This window comes from Glycine max, chromosome 8 (assembly GCF_000004515.6).
Source record: "Glycine max cultivar Williams 82 chromosome 8, Glycine_max_v4.0, whole genome shotgun sequence".
NCBI classification, from domain to species: domain Eukaryota; kingdom Viridiplantae; phylum Streptophyta; class Magnoliopsida; order Fabales; family Fabaceae; genus Glycine; species Glycine max.
The window spans coordinates 1,561,292-1,580,531 of NC_038244.2; the positions used below are offsets into that span (position 1 = coordinate 1,561,292).

Genomic DNA, 19,240 nt, shown 5'->3' on the forward strand with positions numbered 1-19,240 from the left:
TTTTATAGATAAGGAATCATTCTTTTTGTTTCCTATCTCTGTTAGAGTTGATCTAGCCAACAACGTGAGTTGTTTAAATTTAATCACCATTTCTTATATAAAACTGAGTGATATATACTCGTGATTTGAGTACTCTGTATCTTTTTGAGTATTTGTGCTTGTGTAACATTGATTTCATCTTTTGGACTTATGAAACGTGTCCAAGTTTATCAATTAGATGGGGTTGGGCTGAGTTGTGAGCCTATGGGCTGATTGTGGTGGCCCATATTAACAACTATTACCGGGCATGGCAAGGCTGCAACTGCAAATTTCAATATAGCCAACGGTATAGCCAACGCATATTCGGTATTAATGGACGAATCTCATACCTAACAAGTTCAGCCTCCCATTTATTCTAAAAGGATATTCCTATATAAAATTTGTAAACCATTTAAGAGAGATAAGAAGAGAAAATAGAAACATAATAATGAATACTATAGAGAGACGAAGAAGAAAAAATGTGTTTTATGCTGTAAAATCTTGCTGAATAAATAACTTAGTTCTACTCTAAATAACCATTATTATACCTGATTTCCAATCCAGCATTTATTTTCAAATCAAAGGCAAATCCTAAATCCTTATGGCATCTGTGTCAAGCTACTCAGCCAAAAATACATAAAGAATCATCAATGTCATCCATGAATAGATCCATGTTGTTCATCTCCGACAGCAAGAGAGTAACCACACAGCATATACAAATACAAATAAAAATATACAGAGTTCAGCAACCTAACTCTTTTGCTTCCCTTTCTCTGCCTTCTGCGTTTATCTGTTTCAGACTAAATAAGGTAATCCGTTTATACCCCACCATCCCTCTACCTTCTCTTGTACTTTATACTTTACAGCACATATAGTAATTCCTGCAATTTTACTTTAATCTTCAGTAGTCTTTCTAGCTAATACAAACTGTATTGCTCTGATTTCTGGGTATCCATTAGAACAATCAAATAATGCATTTTCTTTTTACTCCTCTGTGAAATTGTGAAACATTATATATCAAATTAAAATTCGATTATAAAGAGTCATCATAGAGGGTGTTTGTTAATATTAATATTATTGGTTCTAAAGTTTTCATATGTTTTCCCTTGATCCCCAAAACCATATTATATATTACTTAGTTACGATAAAACACAAAGATAAGAGAGCATTTGTATCTCACATTCATTCTCACACCTGCTTGCTAGTGTGGTTAATGATAGAAACCCAGCACCTTGGTTCACACTCTCTGACCTACTCACCCTGGTGGCCTGGTATATATTTTTGTCACTATATTGTCTAACTATTTGTAGTTACAAAAGGTAGATATTGTTGTAAAACTGCAATACCTTGAAATCGACAATTTCTCAGACCAAATATTGTGGCTTTCTTTCGCTTGCATAATTGAATTCCCAATTATATCATACATACTCTCAACCCGGCTTAGAGGGTGTTCTTCTTAGTTTTTTTAATCAAGGGATGCAAATATATGACACACCAACCACTGCAAAAACTTGACAACTACTCACCAATTGCACCAAATTTGGGGTTTTCTCTTGGCATTGCTGTGTTGGTGAACTGGATAAAAGAGTCACACATTAATCAATTGAAATGCCAACTAATCAACTAAATAATTAATCTCTGTAGACACTTTGACTGAGACTTTGACATTGTTTTTCTCCATGCTATATCTTGGGTGCTCTCTTACCATCATTGGCTATTATACACTTATGTTTGTTCTAGTTGTCATATGTGTTATCTTTCTTTCGCCTTTTCCTATGTTTGTTCTTATGCATAATTACTTTACTGGGTATTCAGAATCTATTAAAAGAAATCATTATTTCATTTATTAATGAATTATTTGATTCTTAAATCCAAACATTACAAAACATAGATTAATAATTTCATCTTTATCTACCAGTAAATAATAACCATAACAATATTTTTTTTTGGAAGGCAATAATAACCATTACAATTAATCATAACAATAAGGTAAGAGTGTTTTTTACAGTGTGCATTTGTGATCTATCTTCTTGTAACCTTACGAATTCACAACTATTACTACAATTGCTATAGAAGTTAGGAAAAAGGCAAATAAGGAATATAGTTTTTTGTTTAATCTCTTGTTGGGAGAGCCTCCCAAAAGTGTACTCTACGTGTTTGTTTCACCTCCAACTAGGTGATATGATCTAAGGTTGTTTGTTTTATCTCCTAGGACTTCTTTTCCTCACGTTGATTTTCCTTGATTGGATGATTTTTGTATTATATCCTGTATTTTTCGTTGGGTCTTAATTAAGTTTGAAAATTTCATTGCAGGAGTTATGAAATTATTGTTTTCTGCTTTTGGTGCTTATGTTTTGTCTAATCTGTTGGTCATAGTAATTATTTCTAATATAGCTTGTGCACACATTGATCTTTTTTGGTTGGTGGCGTAGTCTTTTTTTGAGGTTTTTGAGGATATTTGGACATGTGGTAAAGAATAGAACTGGTTTAAGAGTTTAAATAAAATATAAATATGTTGTGATGAGAAAACTTGATTTGATTTAATTTAATTAATATTTTTCATAACACTATTTACTTGATTTTGTTTAAAATCTAAATTATTAATATGATTCAATTCAATTTAATTTATACTAATTTATATTTGACTAAGTTTTAAGTTTGTCTTATTTACTTTTCAAATATGTGAATTTATCAAATTTATCTATATGTGTATGTGCTCACACATATTGTATAAGTATGTAATTGTAAAATATAAATTTAAGATAATTTAATAAAATACACCAATACATATTTGAACAAATGTCATGAATTTTAAATTATTTAACGAACAAGGTTTTATTGTAGTGAAACTAAATATGATCCTACATAAACTTTATTTATAGTGTTAGGTATTAAAATCAGTGATCCCATGTGTGTGAATTTTATTTGGCGCATATGGTTCCCTTTAATTGTTAGACAATTCAGCTTAAAGCAATCCAGGAAATGGTGATATTGCAACTTCATATCAATTTTCCTGAGCATGATTAGTTAGTAATTTCGGTTTCATGGGTCTGACATGTTAATGAAAAAGAAAATTCATATAAGCAAATTAAAATGTATTACGATTATGTTTAGAAGGAATAATATAAATACACCCTGAAATGTATTGGAATAAGATAATATAATAACTAGTGAGACTTAAAATAAATTTTAAAAAAAGACTTTATTATTTTAAAAAAAGAATTATAAATTTGGTCATTTTATTAATAAATAATAAATATAACCTTTTCCTTTGTAAAAATTAAAAGCAAATAAATTTTTTGTTGATCAACCTAAAAGTTGAACTTTAGTACTCTTGAACAAGTCTCAAGATAAAAGGAGAGTAAAATAAAAAGAAAAAAATTTAAAAATAAACAAATATAATAAGTAATATGATAAAAAGTGATAAAATAAAAATAAATATAGTTATAAAGGTTGTTAAAAAAAAGAATACTTTAAATTCAAGAAAGGGAGAGAAAAAGAACCCACGGATCAAGTTAAATTAAACGGGTGGTTAAGTAATAAAAGGCTAAATGTTATTCATTTTCATTTATTCCTTAATTAATCATGATGCAAAGAAAAGAACAATATTAGGTATTAAATTAAAATCTTTACTCCAAGTTGATTGATTTTTTGCGGTCAGTAACAGTCCAAGAAAAAACATGATGGATCTGTATGTAATATGTAGAACTTTTCCTTCAGCTATAAGTCTATAACATCAACATATGAGGTCATCACTGGTCTATAACTATACATGCAATTTCTTGTTAATTTCAGCAATAAGTGGCCCAATCCCGGAATATCCACGTCAATGTGGGACACGTATCCCCCATACGGGTCCCACTTTTGCTTCTCATGCCCCCGCGAAGATTCTGCTATTTGTCTACTTAAGTAAAATGGCCACAAGCCTTTGGATTATGGACCGGGCTGGGTATTTTAGTCAAATTCACCACACTCCAATTTTCTTAGGAGCTAAGTTGTTTACTACATTTTAATTTTGTACATTCAAAATTCCATGTATATATATATATATATTATTTAATAAAATGTATTGGAGTCGGGAATTTAGTAATGAGGGTCCCCACACGAAAAAAAAGTCCAACGTGTCGCAGATCTGTGTGCTGCAATGAGGCGATATTTTGTTTGTTGAAGCGCGTGTGAGACTTTGAAGCAGCGGTGACGGAGGTGCTGCCACGCGTCCAAATTCATGTCATTTAATTTAAATTAAGTTTCTTAACGGCTTGGGTCCCTTGGCGCTTGCGAAGCGAGGGTGTACGAGACGCATATCGGGTCGGATCACACTTTTCAATTCGGGTCACTAATCGAACGGGCGAAATGCATCGATGATAATCACCCACGCTATTTAGAGAAGGAAAATGAGAGTGAGGGTTTGTTGTTACTTTTGCTTTAACACATTACACTCACACTCTTTGTGAAAAAGGGGAGTTTCTTATTCTTTCTAGACGCTTCCATTGATCGGCGATTTCTTAGACATGGCGGAGCATCACGAACACGAGGAAGTGAAGGGTGAGTCCTTGTTGGAGAAGATTTCTGGGAAGATCCACGACCACGATTCGTCATCTTCGTCGGATTCCGACAACGAGAAAACCAGCGCTTCTGACTCCTTGAAGTCAAAGGTTTTCAGGCTTTTCGGCAGAGAAAAGCCCATTCACCATGTTCTTGGTGGCGGAAAACGTATGCGATTGCCTTTTATTGGGTTTTTTTTTTATTCTTTATTTCTTTCAATTCGTGTTTTGTCTCACTAATTTATGCTAACAATCTGTGTACTTTTCTTTCTTTTTGGTTACTTTACTTCTGAATTGCTCTTTTACGTTTGGTTATAGTGGGTCTAGGGTTTATGAGGTTCAAGTGAGATCTTGTTTGTTCCGATCGTTTTTCTTGTTTCTCTATTCTTTGTTTTTAAGTACGATTTTGACAATTAAAATTCAGAGGGACTGGGATAACATTTAGGTTTTAGATCTGCAATCCTCTGTACTCCCAGTTGTGTTATTTTTCACCAATATTTTCTCAACTAATACAGGTACCCCTAGCTTGTGATAATCGATGGATTTAATTTTATGTTGTGTTGGTTAAATTTTCATTTTCCTTTTTTGTGTGTTTATGCTTTTGACTGAGTTTTTTGTTATGCATCAGCGGCCGACGTTTTTCTCTGGAGAAACAAGAAGATATCTGCATCGACACTCGGAGTTGCGACCGCTATATGGGTTCTGTTTGAATTGCTTGAGTACCACCTCCTCACCTTGGTTTGCCACTTCCTGATCCTTGGTCTTGCGGTGTTGTTCTTGTGGTCCAATGCATCCACTTTCATCAACAAGTAAAGTCTTTATAGTGTAATTTGATTTGGTTCTCAGATGTTCGGTCTATTCTGTTGGCTGATTAAATTGCTTGTTTTGATTTTAATTAGGAGTCCACCAAAGATCCCACAAGTGCACATTCCAGAGAAACCTGTTTTAGAATTTGCCTCTGCTCTTAGAGTTGAGATCAACCGGGCTTTTGCGTTGTTAAGGGATATTGCATCTGGAAGGGATCTCAAGAAGTTCTTATCAGTATGTTGTTTTCCTTTTATATTTTGCTCTTTCCTGCTTGGAATCTATTGGCTTTATGACCAATGAATAATAACACGGCAATTTCTGCTAGTGAGTAGGGGGAGACGATAATAATTTATGTCCTACAATGCAGCAAATTGTTGTGCTGATTTCCAACTTCTTTGTTTTTAAATGTGGTTTCTGTTTTGTATTATTTAGGTGATTGCTGGATTATGGGTTTTCTCTATTTTGGGTAGCTGGGCCAACTTCTTGACCCTGTTCTACATAGGTAATGAAGTGTTTCTTTATCATTTGACATTTACTGCCATGGAGGTTCTAATATTAACTTGAATTTTATATACTGCGATGTAATGTATTTCTATGTTTTCGTGAAACAGCTTTTGTTTTGCTGCACACTGTGCCTGTGCTTTATGAGAAATATGAAGATCATGTAGACTCTTTTGGTGGGAAGGCAATTGCCGAGATTAAGAAGCAATATGCAGTGTTTGATGCGAAGGTGTTGAGCAAGATACCCAGAGGACCTTTGAAAGATAAAAAGAAAGATTGAAGTGGCACTAGATTCTGACAAATATGTTTTAGTGGGGTTTCATGAATGTCCTGTTAAATTTAGATTCATCATCAGTTAAAACCCTATCATGTCATATTTTATTTTTTTAGGGTCCTTTTACTAGACATTGTGGATGAAGAGTATCTTGTATATTTTTCTTCTGGCTTTACATGTACCTCTCAGAAATCCTATATGCTTATGGATGACTTGTTATTGTGTTGTATTTACATCATGAATACATACTCTGCATTTGAATGCTTTCGTAGAAGTCGTGGTGGTAATTATGTTTTCCTACTTTTGTAATCTCGAAGCTGTTTGACAGGTTGCCCCATCCTGTGCCTGCCCTTGTTCTAACATAACAAGGCACAAATCATTTTTCCCCAAAAATTACCTGAAGGCATTTCATCCTATCCCCCATTAAATAAATGGATTCAGTTTACAGAGATATTTTCTATTTCCTTGTTATAACATTAACCACCCCACCTGAAGCCAGAGTTCACTTCGTTTGAAGTCGTCACCTGTTCTGATCATAAATCTATGCAAATTTAAAATGGATAGCATTTTCAAGACATTGAGGCAAATTTTGGCAAACTAATTAACCAAAGTCACTTCAACAAAAAACACAAATTTTATAGTGTTGACTGGAATTTGAGGAGCAAGTATGGTAATCTTCTCTGAAAGAGACCTAAGCTGTGTATGTACACTCTTGCCGCATCGGGCTTGGTGGTGAAAAAAATGAAAATTAATTGCTCATTTGGCAAGGCAATGCACATTCTAGTAACTAACCTAATAAACCATATAATTTGTGGAGGTAATTTTCATCAATGACTGTTATATCTGTATCCGTAATTTAATGCACATACTTGCTATGCAACGAATATGAAATTTTTTGATTTTTTTTAGGTTTTGCTTTTATAATATTTTTCTAGTTATCAAGCGTGGTTAAGGATTTTTCTTATTCGTAATTTATACATGACACGTGACAAGAGCTTGAGCCTTGAGCAGCTGCCGCTAGACTAGAATAACAAATTGATTGTTCTAGAATGATTCTGTGTGGATATCCAAATTCGCTTTAGCCGTATTTTATATACAAGTATCAATGTAGCATATAATGTTAACATAATAGTATATTATTGATATAAATATGTAAATAAATATTTTTTCGGTAGATAGTAAAACTGTAAGAGACTATAGAATAATACAGTTGTTATTGAATTACAGTTTTAAAATTTTAGTTTATAAAGCATATTCTAAAAAAGAAAAACTTAAAACATATATAGTAGCATAAATATAATTTAGTATTTAATCAATGCTATTAATGTATTATTTATACAAATATATAATTTTTTTTCTTATATGATATGACAGTTTTGTTATTTAATTATGATTTTCTTAAAAAAATAGTTTACAAAATATTTTAGGAAAAAAAATCATATATATAATGATATAAGAAAACTTGAAGGCGTTCATACCGGTGGGAACAATCTATTTAGTGAGAGAATTTGTATTGACTTCCCGTGTGTAAAATTTCCTTGGGTCATTGAATGATAGCCATGTACTGCGAGCTGAAATAATCTCTCATGTAATGGGTTGGGAAACATCTGTCTCTCTAACCTAGGAAAAAAATATAAGAAAACTTTATTTAAGAATAAGTATTAATGTAATAAATATATAAATAAATAATGTAATAGTGTATTTGAAAAAAATAATGTATTTTATATTACTAGAAAACTTAAATAGAACATTTTAAAATAGAAAAACTAAATATATCTTAATAGAAAATTAGTCTTGAAAAAGAAGTATAAATGTAATACTAATATAAATAAATAATTTTCGTGTGTATAATATGACAGCTTTGTAATTTAGTTAACATTTGAAAGAAATGATAAAAACATATATAAACAAGAAAATGAAATACAACAAATCACACTAAAAGGGGAATTGAATAGTGTGTTAGTTAAAATATAAAACTTTTTTCAAAATGAAGGATGTTATAGTGTGTTAGTTAAAATATAAAACTTTTTAAAATATATAACCTTTGTTAGGTGACAAGAGGTGGATTATCATCCAATGACATGTAAAGCTTTGTCTTCCGCTAAAAAATCTTATGTGCAAGGTGTGATAGTAATGGACAATGAAATACTTTATAAGTTAATAAAAAGCATTAAGAACATTTTTTTTATACTACTTCACTCAACTTGAACTATGTCCAGTTCTCCTTTGTCAATGAGTAAAGGGTTCCACTAATAAATCTTGATTATAACAAGTATTCTTTCCTGCCACTTCTGACACAACCTTTAGACTTTCTCTGAATCTAAAAATACTCAAGTATTATTTTGTCATTAACTTAGCTTTCACAAACAAAAGTTTGATATAGAATTAGAGATTCTTTACCATACTTAGCGAGTAGATTTACAATTAGATTCTTATCTCTCACTAATACTATGTATACAACAAAGGATGAACTTTTTGAATATTATGATCATTGTGCAAATTGACTTTTGTTTCCAGAACTAAGCGAACAGTGTGCGTTTCTATTTGATAGAATCATAAGTTTTCATATGCATCATTCATAACCCAATATGACCGTTAAACACATAAATGGAAATAAAGGATAATTTCATAAATATGTTCCTTTTAAACAAAATCATACAAAGTGGAATAAATTGATAGTTCAAATAAATGCTTATTCCACTTGTTGAGTTATCTAATAGTGAATAGGTCTCTTCCATGGTTGTTTTTAATTATCAAACCTGTTGACTTACATGCAATGAATTGATTAACATAAATTTATATCTTTATTTTCATTAAAATCGTGAGAGATGTCTAGATCATCCAATAATGAATCATTCAATGTCTAACAGAAAAGTCCATTTAATTTTATCATCAATGTAATATTTTATTCAAAATTATTAAAAATTGTGTTAACAATTAATTTTTTACTTACTTTTTTTATTTATGTAAATAATAAATAGTAGGTTGAATTTTTTTTACTACAAATAAACTAACTAATATGTGCATTCTTAATATTAGTAAGCTGTTTAATTTTTTATTTTACGTATAGTGCATTCTTAATTTGATTTTGGCGATAAGAATCAAATTAAGAATATATAACAAACAAAAAGACTAAATTAAGAATGCTTTTATATAGAGAGAGATAAAATTAAGAATGTGTAACCAACAAAGTTATTTTAGTTGGTTAGAAAAAAAACTCATATTTCAAAGGAATCTGAACTTAATTTCTCTGTGGATGTGAAAATTGTTAATAGATAATTACAAGTCTCAGTATGCACGAACAATATAATAACTTTTTAAGTATAAAGAACAAATTGAGAATCTGCACACGTATTTGATATGAATCCAGTCCCCCCATGCTTATTGTCAAAAGTTATATATCTTTGTTATATGCACAACTAGTATAAACTTCCCTTTAATAATTTATAATTTTTAACTTAATATTCTTATCCATTTTGCTAATAATTATTTATGATGTTGCATTGCACTATTGCAGCTTCTTCAGATAGCACTCCACTGGACATTGCAGAAAGAATATTTGCAAATTGCTACCTTTCCTGATAGGTTTGAGGTCTACAGCTATTCTTTCCTTTTATTTACTTGCAACTGCATATTAAATTTCTTATTATCGAAAAATGATAATTTGTTAACAATAGTATGCTCACGAATAAAAATCTACTAATGTTTGTTAGTTATTAGAAGAAATAAATAATTACTAGCTTTTATCCAAAACTGCATACTTGCATTCATTAACAGCCATGTTTCAATGTGAATTTGATAAACCACTATGTCTGATTTGTTTATGATCAGGCTTTGGTACTAATTCCATTCTTGTCTCTTGTTAACTGCTTTGTAAAATTTGAAGTGCACTACTTAAAATACAATAATAAGGATGAAAAGTAACTTAAAATACAATAATAAGGACGAAAAGTAACTTCAGTGTATGCTTTAAAGCAAGAGGTTATGTGGTATGTTTTTTCGCAATTCACGGTTTCACTTTACACATATTAGTGGCTGGACATGTCTTTAGCCCTGTCATAGTTCTTTCTATTATTATTAATACATTTCCTTTATTTTCACTTTAACCTGAGACAATTGTTCTACAGCTGTTTTTTATAATGAGTAGGGGCACCATAATCCTTCCTTTCCCAGTAGTTGAATCTTTTTTTTCCTTAAACTGATTTTGATGGCTTATTTGTCTCGATTGTATTTTCTGTACTTCCTGTAAAGCCTGTTTGTAAAGTCAACCAAGTCTTGCTTTTCAGAATCAAATTGTTAATGGACTCTTGAAATGCTAATGTTATATAGAAAGGATAATTTTTATAGAAATGTAAAAGTGTGAAACGAAAATTTAACTTTCCAAGAAAAAGGAAGAGAAGTAGAAGAAGCAAAACCAATAACAACAGGGACTGTCATAACAAACTAACATGCCCTTAATCGCATCCCCACTGTCCAATTAAAAGTTACATAAATTGCACTACATGCATATTGCGATTTGCGGTCAATAAAATAATGTACTTTATCATCAAGATTGAAGGTCTGTTACATTGAATCGCATCTCTTATTTCAAGGATACTGCATACATTACAAGTCTACAATAAACACCAATACAACGTATATAGTGCTAATAAATAACCCTACTTTTTGCTTTGTGACAGACAAAGCTGTTAAAACACCATATTATAGGACAGCATACCATAGTAACTAGTCATATTCGTAGCATATTGGGCAAAATACCATAGGTATATAGCTTAGTTCCTAAGCTTTAAGGGAATGAATGAAAAAGCATCAAGATATTCTTGGAAAATATATATTGCTTGATAGGTGCCTATTCAGTGGAAAATGTTTCCCCACACTATCATTGAAAAATGGTGTAGCCACGAAAATGTTCCCACACAGTTTCATTGAAATCCTCAGTAAAATTCACAGGAAGTAAGACAACTGCTGCTGCTTCCTTGAACCGCCTTCTCCGTACAAATCGTTCCACTGTTTCAACTCACCCATTCCAGCCCCTTCAGCTGCAAAGCTTGCAGCAACCTGCAGAGATGATGCTTTCTTTCTTAATAAAGGACTTTCACTTTTAGTGGCTTAAAATTAGCACTAAGGTTGATGTTAACAAAAACTCCTATGAAAATAATATTTCTTTATTTGTTATGGTGGGTGTTACCTGATTTTTGGCCTCTTTGAAATCCTGCATATTCAATGGCCTAAGGGTAATAATAACTCTTTCCTGTTTAACTTCCTCTTCTTCATCTAGAGCATCTTGAGTATTTCCTACTACGGATTGTCCTCGACTTTCTTGGACATCTTTATTCTGTCCCCTGGAAGCTTTCTGCTTTTTATCCTGCCCCCCAAGAAGGAAAAATAAAAAACAGCATTAGGAGGTTAGCATGATGAACACATAATCGGTAGGATTAATATAAGAAAGTGTTTACATTACCTACTAGTGTAAACACTGTCATCCAATCAAAAAACACCGTTTATGATAAGTTTGTTGACTTGAACAAACTTATCTTAAGAGTTATATTAACTGTGATTTGTGATTGAATGATGAGTGCATCGCCATTATCTTAAGAGTTATATTAACTGGGATTTGTGATTGAATGATGAGTGCATTGCCGTTAAACTCAAAATAAATTGTGATTGAATGATGAGTGATTTGTGATTGAATGATGAGGGCATCGCCATTATCTTAAAGAGTTATGTTAACTGTGATTTGTGATTGAATGATGAGTGCATCGCCATTAAACTCAAAATAAATTATACAATTGCCACTTACCAGACTCTTTATCCTCTCTTGCTGAATTAGCTCTCTAACAGGCCGATAAGCAGCAGTTGTGCACAAGTTCTACGATGGACAGGTTGACAATGAATAAATGATATAATTAAAAGCACGGAAAACAAAAAGCACTTGTTACACGATAGTGTTATATCCAATGTGAACAATATAAAAGAATAGCAGCAACCTTTAGATCACTTCCAGTATATCCTTCTGTCATAGTTGCAATTTCCTTAAACTCAAGTTCGTTGTCCACCTTTTCTTTTGCCAAAAGAGTCCTCAAAATCTTTTCCCTGTTCTCCACAGATGGTAGTCCTACCATAATCCTGCATTAAAATTAAAATAGATTTAAATGACAAATAAATAACTCAACTTCAAGGTATTCAGATTGTCATACACATACATCATAGATAGCTATGTATGCAATCATTGCCTATCGTGTTGCCCTCCTTTAACATAAACTCACAAGAGGAAGTACTAATACCATCAGCATATATGGAGAAAGTAGAAATGTAGTGACAAGATGAAGGATGGATTTAAAGTCAAGAACTAGTAGAGGTACCTTCTTTCAAATCGCCTAATAATAGCTTCATCCAAGTCGAAAGGCCTATTGGTTGCAGCAAGAACAAGGATCCGCTCCCCTTGCTTTGTCAAAAGTCCATCCCAATGGGTCATAAATTCATTCTTTATTTTCCTCATGGCTTCATGTTCCCCAACTCTGGTCCGTTGCCCAAGCATGCTATCAACCTCATCCACGAATATTATAGTTGGGGAGACCTTGGCTGCAAGTGTGAATAAAGCGCGAACATTCTTCTCATCTTCACCAAACCACTTAGAAGTGATGGTAGACATGGACACATTGATGAAACTTGCTCCGGCCTCCTTTGCAATGGCCTTTGCCAGCATTGTCTTCCCAGTTCCAGGAGGTCCAAACAGCAATATTCCTCTACAAGGCTTTAGAAGGCCTCCAGTGAAAAGGTCTGGCCTTCTAAGAGGAAGCATTACTAGTTCTTGAAGGGATTCTTTGGTCTCATCTAAGGCACCAATATCAGAGAATGTGACATCAATCTCATTTGCTAGTATTACCTCGGGCCTTATTCGCTTCTCAAACTCATTATCAGGAGGAACTTCCTGAAAGTGAATAATTGAGTGAAAAAGTTTGACATGAAATTTACAGAATAGATAATAAGTGATAGCCAGCAGAATAGAAAGGGTGTTTCTAGATCCTAAGATATGAAGTAAACATTTCACCAATGCATAGCACAAAGATACATTAAGCTTAGAGATGAGGCCATAAAGGGAGAGATTGTTATCTCTGAATAGGCCTCTCACATATACTCTTGTAATATTGTTACACAAGAAAATTTGATGAAGGCTTACAGCGGCTTTGGGTGCAGGAACTGATTTTTCACCATCTGTCTTTCCCACTGAACTTAATGTTTCTGCTTCAGCCTTTTTTACAGGAGCGGCATTTTCAGACTTTGCTTCTGGTTTCATAGCAGTTCCCTCCTCTATTTGCTTCTGTCCATGAAGAAAGAGAGAGAGAGCATTTAAAGCATATCAGTACCTGGTAGGTATCATTCTCAATTCGATGTACAGACATGACAAGTAGTGCAAACCTCAGATTTTACAGCTTGATCTTCCAATTTTGATGTATCTCTTCTACTGGATTTCCCCTTGTGGAATATATTCAATGCATGGGACAAACTGTTTCACAAATGATAAAGTCATTCACCAAATTTTGATAGTTCATGCAATTAATGTTTTAAGTCTCACCTATTGGAAGAAATAACGAGCTTCCCATTTCTGTATTCAGTGTCTTTGTTTTTCATCAAATGATACGAAATTGCTGACACAATAATCTCTTCTATATAGTTACTGAGAACCATTGTGTCTGAGACACAAATGGAATCCAGGTCATCACAATCAAGATCATTGGCTGCAAGCACTTCCATGATATGGTTTTTGTTATCCTGAACTTGTATCATCTTCAAATCCTCTTCCAATTGAGACTTCCAGCTGACAAGATGCGATTCATCTTCTGGTGGCCTGATTTCTATGTTGTATGGGAAGAGCGAATTAATTTTCTCATCCACCTCTTCATAGTCATTACCAGAATCTATAACTCGAGAACCAAGAATCAAAACTGGTCCAGATAGTTTCTTCAACATTTTTTGGAACAAGTTATATATCCTTTGTGATTTATATAACAGCCTATCAACATCCCGCAAATATAGCACAATGGGATAGGTTTTTGACACAAAAGCCAGAACCTGCAAGTGAAATTCCACTTATCAAATCAATGCCTTTGTGGAGGAATGTGATCTAAAGCTTAAAGCCTTGTTCAATTTTGATAACAAAATGATGCCAAAATGTCCACGAAATCAATAGTAGTATTACCTTATAGAGAGACTGTATAAGAAGCTTTTCGTCAAAAGACCAGCTGGTTGTGCGCTTCAGAGGAACTGAAGGGAGATTAGAAGATAATAGAAATCATGAGAGAGAAAGAGAGAGAGCATTAACAGAAGGAATCTGAAAATAATTTTACTGTACATTGTAAAAGTTCTCACTCTAAAAGATTTTGTTTGCATCTAAGATATAAAAGCAATTCTAAAAGATACTGATTGAGACTCCAAATTAGAAAGCATGAATTTGATTTATATATAAATTAACTAAACAACGTGTTTGGTTCTGAAGCCGATTCAAGAAAACATGATGAAAATGTATCCCTCTTCAGTTTTGTCATTTTCTTAAATTAATGCTTCTGCCTTCTGGCATTTGTAGCATTTCATGATTAGGTCTCTACTTAAAAATAAATCTCCAGCAGAGTGTAAACATGTAAATGAAAAATCAACAGTAATAATCATTTATCTTTGTAGATAGAGTTTCTTCAAGTTACCTGAATTTGTAGGATAGGTTTGCGAAGCAAGGCCACTAATATTTGAAGAGGAAGAAGCATTCCTACGGAGTATTGGAGGATTACAAGATGCTTCAGCCCCCCTGCAAAACAAAAGCAATAATATAAAATAAACTGGAAGGCAAATTTGTATTTGTTCTCACAGTCAGAACATAGTTCATCTACTCTACTTACATTGATTGGAGGTCCACTCCACTGCTAGGCCTGTTCATTTTGCCTGCAAAAATACACCTGATCAGTGATGTAGTTTTTGTGGGCACTTCCTTTTAATACATTGTCAACTAAGGACTAGTGTCCCAATGTAGAGAATGGATGAACCACTAACCATTATACTTAGCAAACATGAAACACAACATTTAAAGCTATTTGCATAACCATACCCAATTTAATCTTCTGAGTATCTTTTAATCAATTAAAGTTACCATTATCACTACTTTTCTCCACATATAAACTAAAACTTATTCTTGAAACCAAAACAAGGCTGAAAAGCCTTGTATTAGAGATTGACAAAACTTTTGGTTGATTATCTTTGCCAAGGGTCAGAAGATGCTGATCAATCTGTGTACCTTTAGGTTCCTCCCTTTGTGAAAAGATTGAAAATGACCCAAATAGATCAGATAGCCGCTCCAAAGTAGTCTCTGAAGTGGATCTTCTGAAAGACTAAAATAAGAAACAAAGGAAAAAGAAAACATGCAGCTAAACTTTAGGTCAAGAAAGAACAATCAATTTATCTATGTTGGTAAGCAGCAGTATTCTAGACAGGATACTGATGATAGAACACACTAGTAAAAGCAATAAAAGATAAACAAGGAATAGCTTACAGATTCCATGTTGGAAAAACCATATTTACTCTGAATCTGCACAAATAGCAAGCCAACCATTAAGTACATAAGTAAACTAACTGAAGAAAGTATAAACAAGTTATATATGAATTATAACTTCTTACACTCACTCACCTTCAATGAAAAGTCAGTTAAATCTAACAGAAGCAACTTGGCCTCAAAGTAATGAGCTAAAGCCTTGGCAAGCATCTGTTGGTAAAGTTCTTTTAAGACATGAAAAGGGAGGTGTGTGAGATATAGTTAGCTTAACAGTAACAATAAAAACATCAAAGAATATCAAATCCCTTATCAATAGAAAACAGCAGATTCCAATTAAGTAATTAACCTGCTGGCCCTGAAAGCAGAATAGTCCGGCTTGCAGGAGCAAGATTACGTGTATACTTAGAAACCTCAGCATGCTTTAAATGGACATAAGCCGCACTTGTCAGCAAAACCCGTGTTTGCTCACTGTTATCAAATATAGGCAACGAATATTAAATTTATAAATTATAATATATAGTGACCACTTCAGATATATGGTCAAATCAAGCCTTCATTGAACAGATCAGTATCTAATAAACCATTTGTGACAGTCATGTCAGATAGAGAGAAAATCACGCAAATCAAATATTTATGCATGCCACAAATCTCTTAGTTCTTATCAATTGTCAATTGATCTACCAAATTAAAGATTAAGTATAAAATAAGACCATGCTGGTTTGCATCCAAAAAACATTAGGAATTATTATAAGAGAAAACAAATTAAGGAGTAAAGGTTATTTTGTGTTATGCCTGAGGTAATAAGGGAATTTATCAAAAGTGGCGTTGCTTTCTCTTCCGTCAACAACTTGTCTGAGCATTTCCTGCTCCATCTTCTCAGCAGTAATAGCGTTCGAGGAGAAAGTGTTGGCTCCCCATTTTCCAACGCTTTGTCCAGAGGCCAATCCAATCCCCACTCCCACTCCCACCCCAACACCCAAAGCCGATATCAGAATGCTTTTCTGTTCCATCACTATGAGCAAGTAATAAAGTTCTTAAGAAGAAGAAAAGAAAAAGAAAACTGAAACTTTTACAGTAAGACAGAAAGAGAAAGAGGAAGAACTCTCTCTGTCACAAACACTTACAAACTTTCTGTTATTGGTGGTGTTAACTATGTATGTAGTGTAAGTGTAATATATGATGGGGCGAGGGTGCAATAAAAACTGATATATATGATGCAGTGTTGATCGTTTGTGATGCGGCCATGTCTTTGGAAGAGTTGAGGTTTTAAAGAGGAGCATTGGTGGGTGACTCATGTTGTGCACTGTGTTACGTGTCCATGTTTTGGCGGTTTATTAGGCGGTTGCACAGTTTTGTTTATTATTTCTGCTTTGGATATACACATTCCTCTTTCCTTTCTTCATCATGTACATCTTTTAAAATCTTAAAATAGTAGTTTGATAAATATCAAAAAGTTAAAAATAAAATGAAAGCAAAATGGTGATATTTTTTATGACTAAAAAAAATCCTTATTTTTGGTAATTAGAATACAAAATTGCCGTATATACATGCAAGTGTTTTAGCTTGAAAATATCTCCAAAGTTTAATAAGCGTGATTTTTAATTAATATAGTTATTATAAAAGTTGATAATTTTGTGATTGAATATTAATATAAAAAAATTATTATATCAAAACATATATGATTTATTTATAATTTTTACTTTTTTAATTGTACTTTTCAGTTTTAGTAATTAAAATTGATGATCAATGATATAAATGTTTTACTGTTTAGAAAATTTTCCCAGATATTTGAATAATTTTATTTCTGTCAAAATGTTTGTTATTAATAGATTAATAAATATAGTCAAATATTAACATCATCAAGTTTTAAAGAACTATATCAAACATTTTCTAGCTAGGCGAACACAACTTTTGTGTTAGAAACAAGTCAAAATTTTTCTGGTATTCAAATACTAGCCTCTGAACATATACATGTTTCGATGTTTTAATTTGACTCTTTTCTTTTAGCAAGTACTATATTTTGTTTGTTTTGAATCTTTTGAGCAATACGATGATTATATATATATATATATATATATAATGTGGAAAACAAACAGTTGCATTCACCTGTATATCATTATGATAATTAGGGCAAAAATATACACTTCCTGTCTGGACTGAAAACATTAAATATGTAATTGATGTAAATATAACTGAAATTAAATGTTTATTATTTTTTAGGATAAAAATATTCATTAATTAAAAAAGTGAACACCAAATAACATTATTCTTTTCTTATAATAATTATAGAATAATAGTTATAGATAAGCACATATATAACGTATTCTTTTAGAAAGGTAAACGCAAATGCCCTCACCTCACGTATACGCTCGTGCGCGCGGAACTTTGCACTCAGCAGCAGATCGGGATCAGAGTCATATAAACTAGATAAATACTTACTAGTACTACTCTAGTCTTTAGGTAGGTAAATATGAATATGAACACTTTTCTGTTTGAGTTAAAATCCTTAAATACAATTATTGTGGGTGTTAAAACTTTCTTTCTAAACGTACAGGAGTATTACTAAAAATTCGAATTTAGAATTGCCAATTAAACTAAAACAACTGCATATGATTCATGTGTTCAGTAGTCAGTAAGCACCTTTTACAAAAACGGTAAACATTAAAGAATTAAAAATGTCATTATTTAAATTGTGCTATACAGTACATAGCCCAATTGCGCAAGTTGGATCGGAGGAAAATGCATGAAGCCATCGTGAAATAGCAGAAGTGCAGAAGTGTTCATTGTAACTTGTGGCATGGAAAAGTGTTCAGCACGGGCACAGTTACCTATGTATGTATATCAGAGTATACTACTAAAGTGGCAGTGGCACAAACAAAAATACAACTTGCGCCAAAAATGATCCACTACGTACTTTGGTTGGTGGCTTGGTACATGCTTTCTGTGCAGATAAGATACATCACTTCTGATCTCTGTATTGCACGTGACATGGAAAGTAGCAGCATGACTGCAACAGAAAGCATTTCTTGCCTATCAATTACTAAGGAAAGCAGAAAGAAAAACATTATATTATTACTACTAAATAACATAACATCCTCACATAAAAATAAGATATCATAATATTATCTTTTACGTAGAATTAGAAAGACTCTTTATATTATTATTTATTGTAATTATAATAATTCTTTTGTGATTGTTAACATAGTTGCATATATGAGTCAGTTTAATTTATTTAACCCAATTTGTTTTGGTCCGCATTTAAATGGACCAGGCCCAGTTAATTCACTTATTAAATGGCTCTCATTTTTAATTAATTTAGGTTCAAATCACTAGAACTGTGAGTTAATGGATTGGTTTTTGGGCACAATAATATAAATAATATAAAAATTTTAAAAATTGAAATATGAATTAAAGAAATAATCAAATCCAAAAGAAAATTTTATCAACGTCACTCAAACATTAAATAAAGCAAAACAGAATCGATATCTAACATGACTTATAAATATTCAAACACTAAGAGGTCAATGTATACTAATCAAACACTAGATATCAATTATT

General features: G+C 32.4%; 2 protein-coding genes across 8 annotated transcripts; one reads left to right on the forward strand and one right to left on the reverse strand.

Moving 5' to 3' along the window:
- The first annotated feature begins 520 nt into the window (after positions 1–520).
- LOC100811024 (reticulon-like protein B2-like) lies at positions 521–6,450 on the forward strand. 2 transcript variants are annotated; one of them, XM_041017637.1, is made up of 6 exons: positions 521–827; positions 3,814–4,731; positions 5,191–5,371; positions 5,462–5,603; positions 5,802–5,871; positions 5,981–6,418. In XM_041017637.1, the coding sequence occupies exons 2-6, from the start codon at positions 4,530–4,532 to the stop codon at positions 6,148–6,150; spliced, it is 765 nt and encodes a 254-aa protein (XP_040873571.1). In that variant the 5' UTR covers positions 521–827; positions 3,814–4,529; the 3' UTR covers positions 6,151–6,418. The 2 variants fall into 2 exon arrangements, with proteins under 2 accessions (XP_040873571.1, NP_001239711.1); NM_001252782.3 differs by lacking the exon at positions 521–827 and having other exon boundaries at positions 4,415–4,731; positions 5,981–6,450.
- A 4,257-nt stretch (positions 6,451–10,707) lies between these two features.
- Positions 10,708–16,926, reverse strand: LOC100807464 (uncharacterized AAA domain-containing protein C16E9.10c). 6 transcript variants are annotated; one of them, XM_006584673.4, is made up of 17 exons: positions 16,807–16,916; positions 16,475–16,694; positions 16,029–16,150; positions 15,818–15,906; positions 15,683–15,718; positions 15,428–15,521; positions 15,036–15,078; positions 14,844–14,944; positions 14,345–14,409; positions 13,721–14,217; positions 13,564–13,651; positions 13,325–13,465; positions 12,507–13,075; positions 12,132–12,270; positions 11,945–12,013; positions 11,333–11,509; positions 10,708–11,202 (listed from the first exon to the last, which is right to left on the reverse strand). In XM_006584673.4, exons 2-17 carry the CDS (start codon positions 16,690–16,692, stop codon positions 11,089–11,091), a joined length of 2,562 nt encoding a protein of 853 aa, XP_006584736.1. In that variant the 5' UTR covers positions 16,693–16,694; positions 16,807–16,916; the 3' UTR covers positions 10,708–11,088. The 6 variants fall into 6 exon arrangements, with proteins under 6 accessions (XP_006584736.1, XP_014634118.1, XP_006584737.1 ...); XM_014778632.3 differs by having other exon boundaries at positions 13,325–13,462; positions 16,475–16,924; XM_006584674.4 differs by having other exon boundaries at positions 16,475–16,924.
- Positions 16,927–19,240: the final 2,314 nt, after the last annotated feature.

Excerpts from the sequence above, each read along its gene's own strand:
- LOC100811024 (XM_041017637.1), top strand. The coding sequence starts at position 4,530 with ATGGCGGAGCATCACGAACACGAGGAAGTGAAGGGTGAGTCCTTGTTG. Across the intron at positions 5,604-5,801 it reads ATCTCAAGAAGTTCTTATCA|GTGATTGCTGGATTATGGGT; the intron begins GTATGTTGTTTT and ends TGTATTATTTAG. Across the intron at positions 5,872-5,980 it reads CTTGACCCTGTTCTACATAG|CTTTTGTTTTGCTGCACACT; the intron begins GTAATGAAGTGT and ends TTCGTGAAACAG.
- LOC100807464 (XM_041017886.1), bottom strand. The coding sequence starts at position 16,692 with ATGGAACAGAAAAGCATTCTGATATCGGCTTTGGGTGTTGGGGTGGGA. Across the intron at positions 16,151-16,474 it reads AAATTCCCTTATTACCTCAG|TGAGCAAACACGGGTTTTGC; the intron begins GCATAACACAAA and ends ATTTGATAACAG. Across the intron at positions 15,522-15,682 it reads GTTTTTCCAACATGGAATCT|TCTTTCAGAAGATCCACTTC; the intron begins GTAAGCTATTCC and ends TTCTTATTTTAG.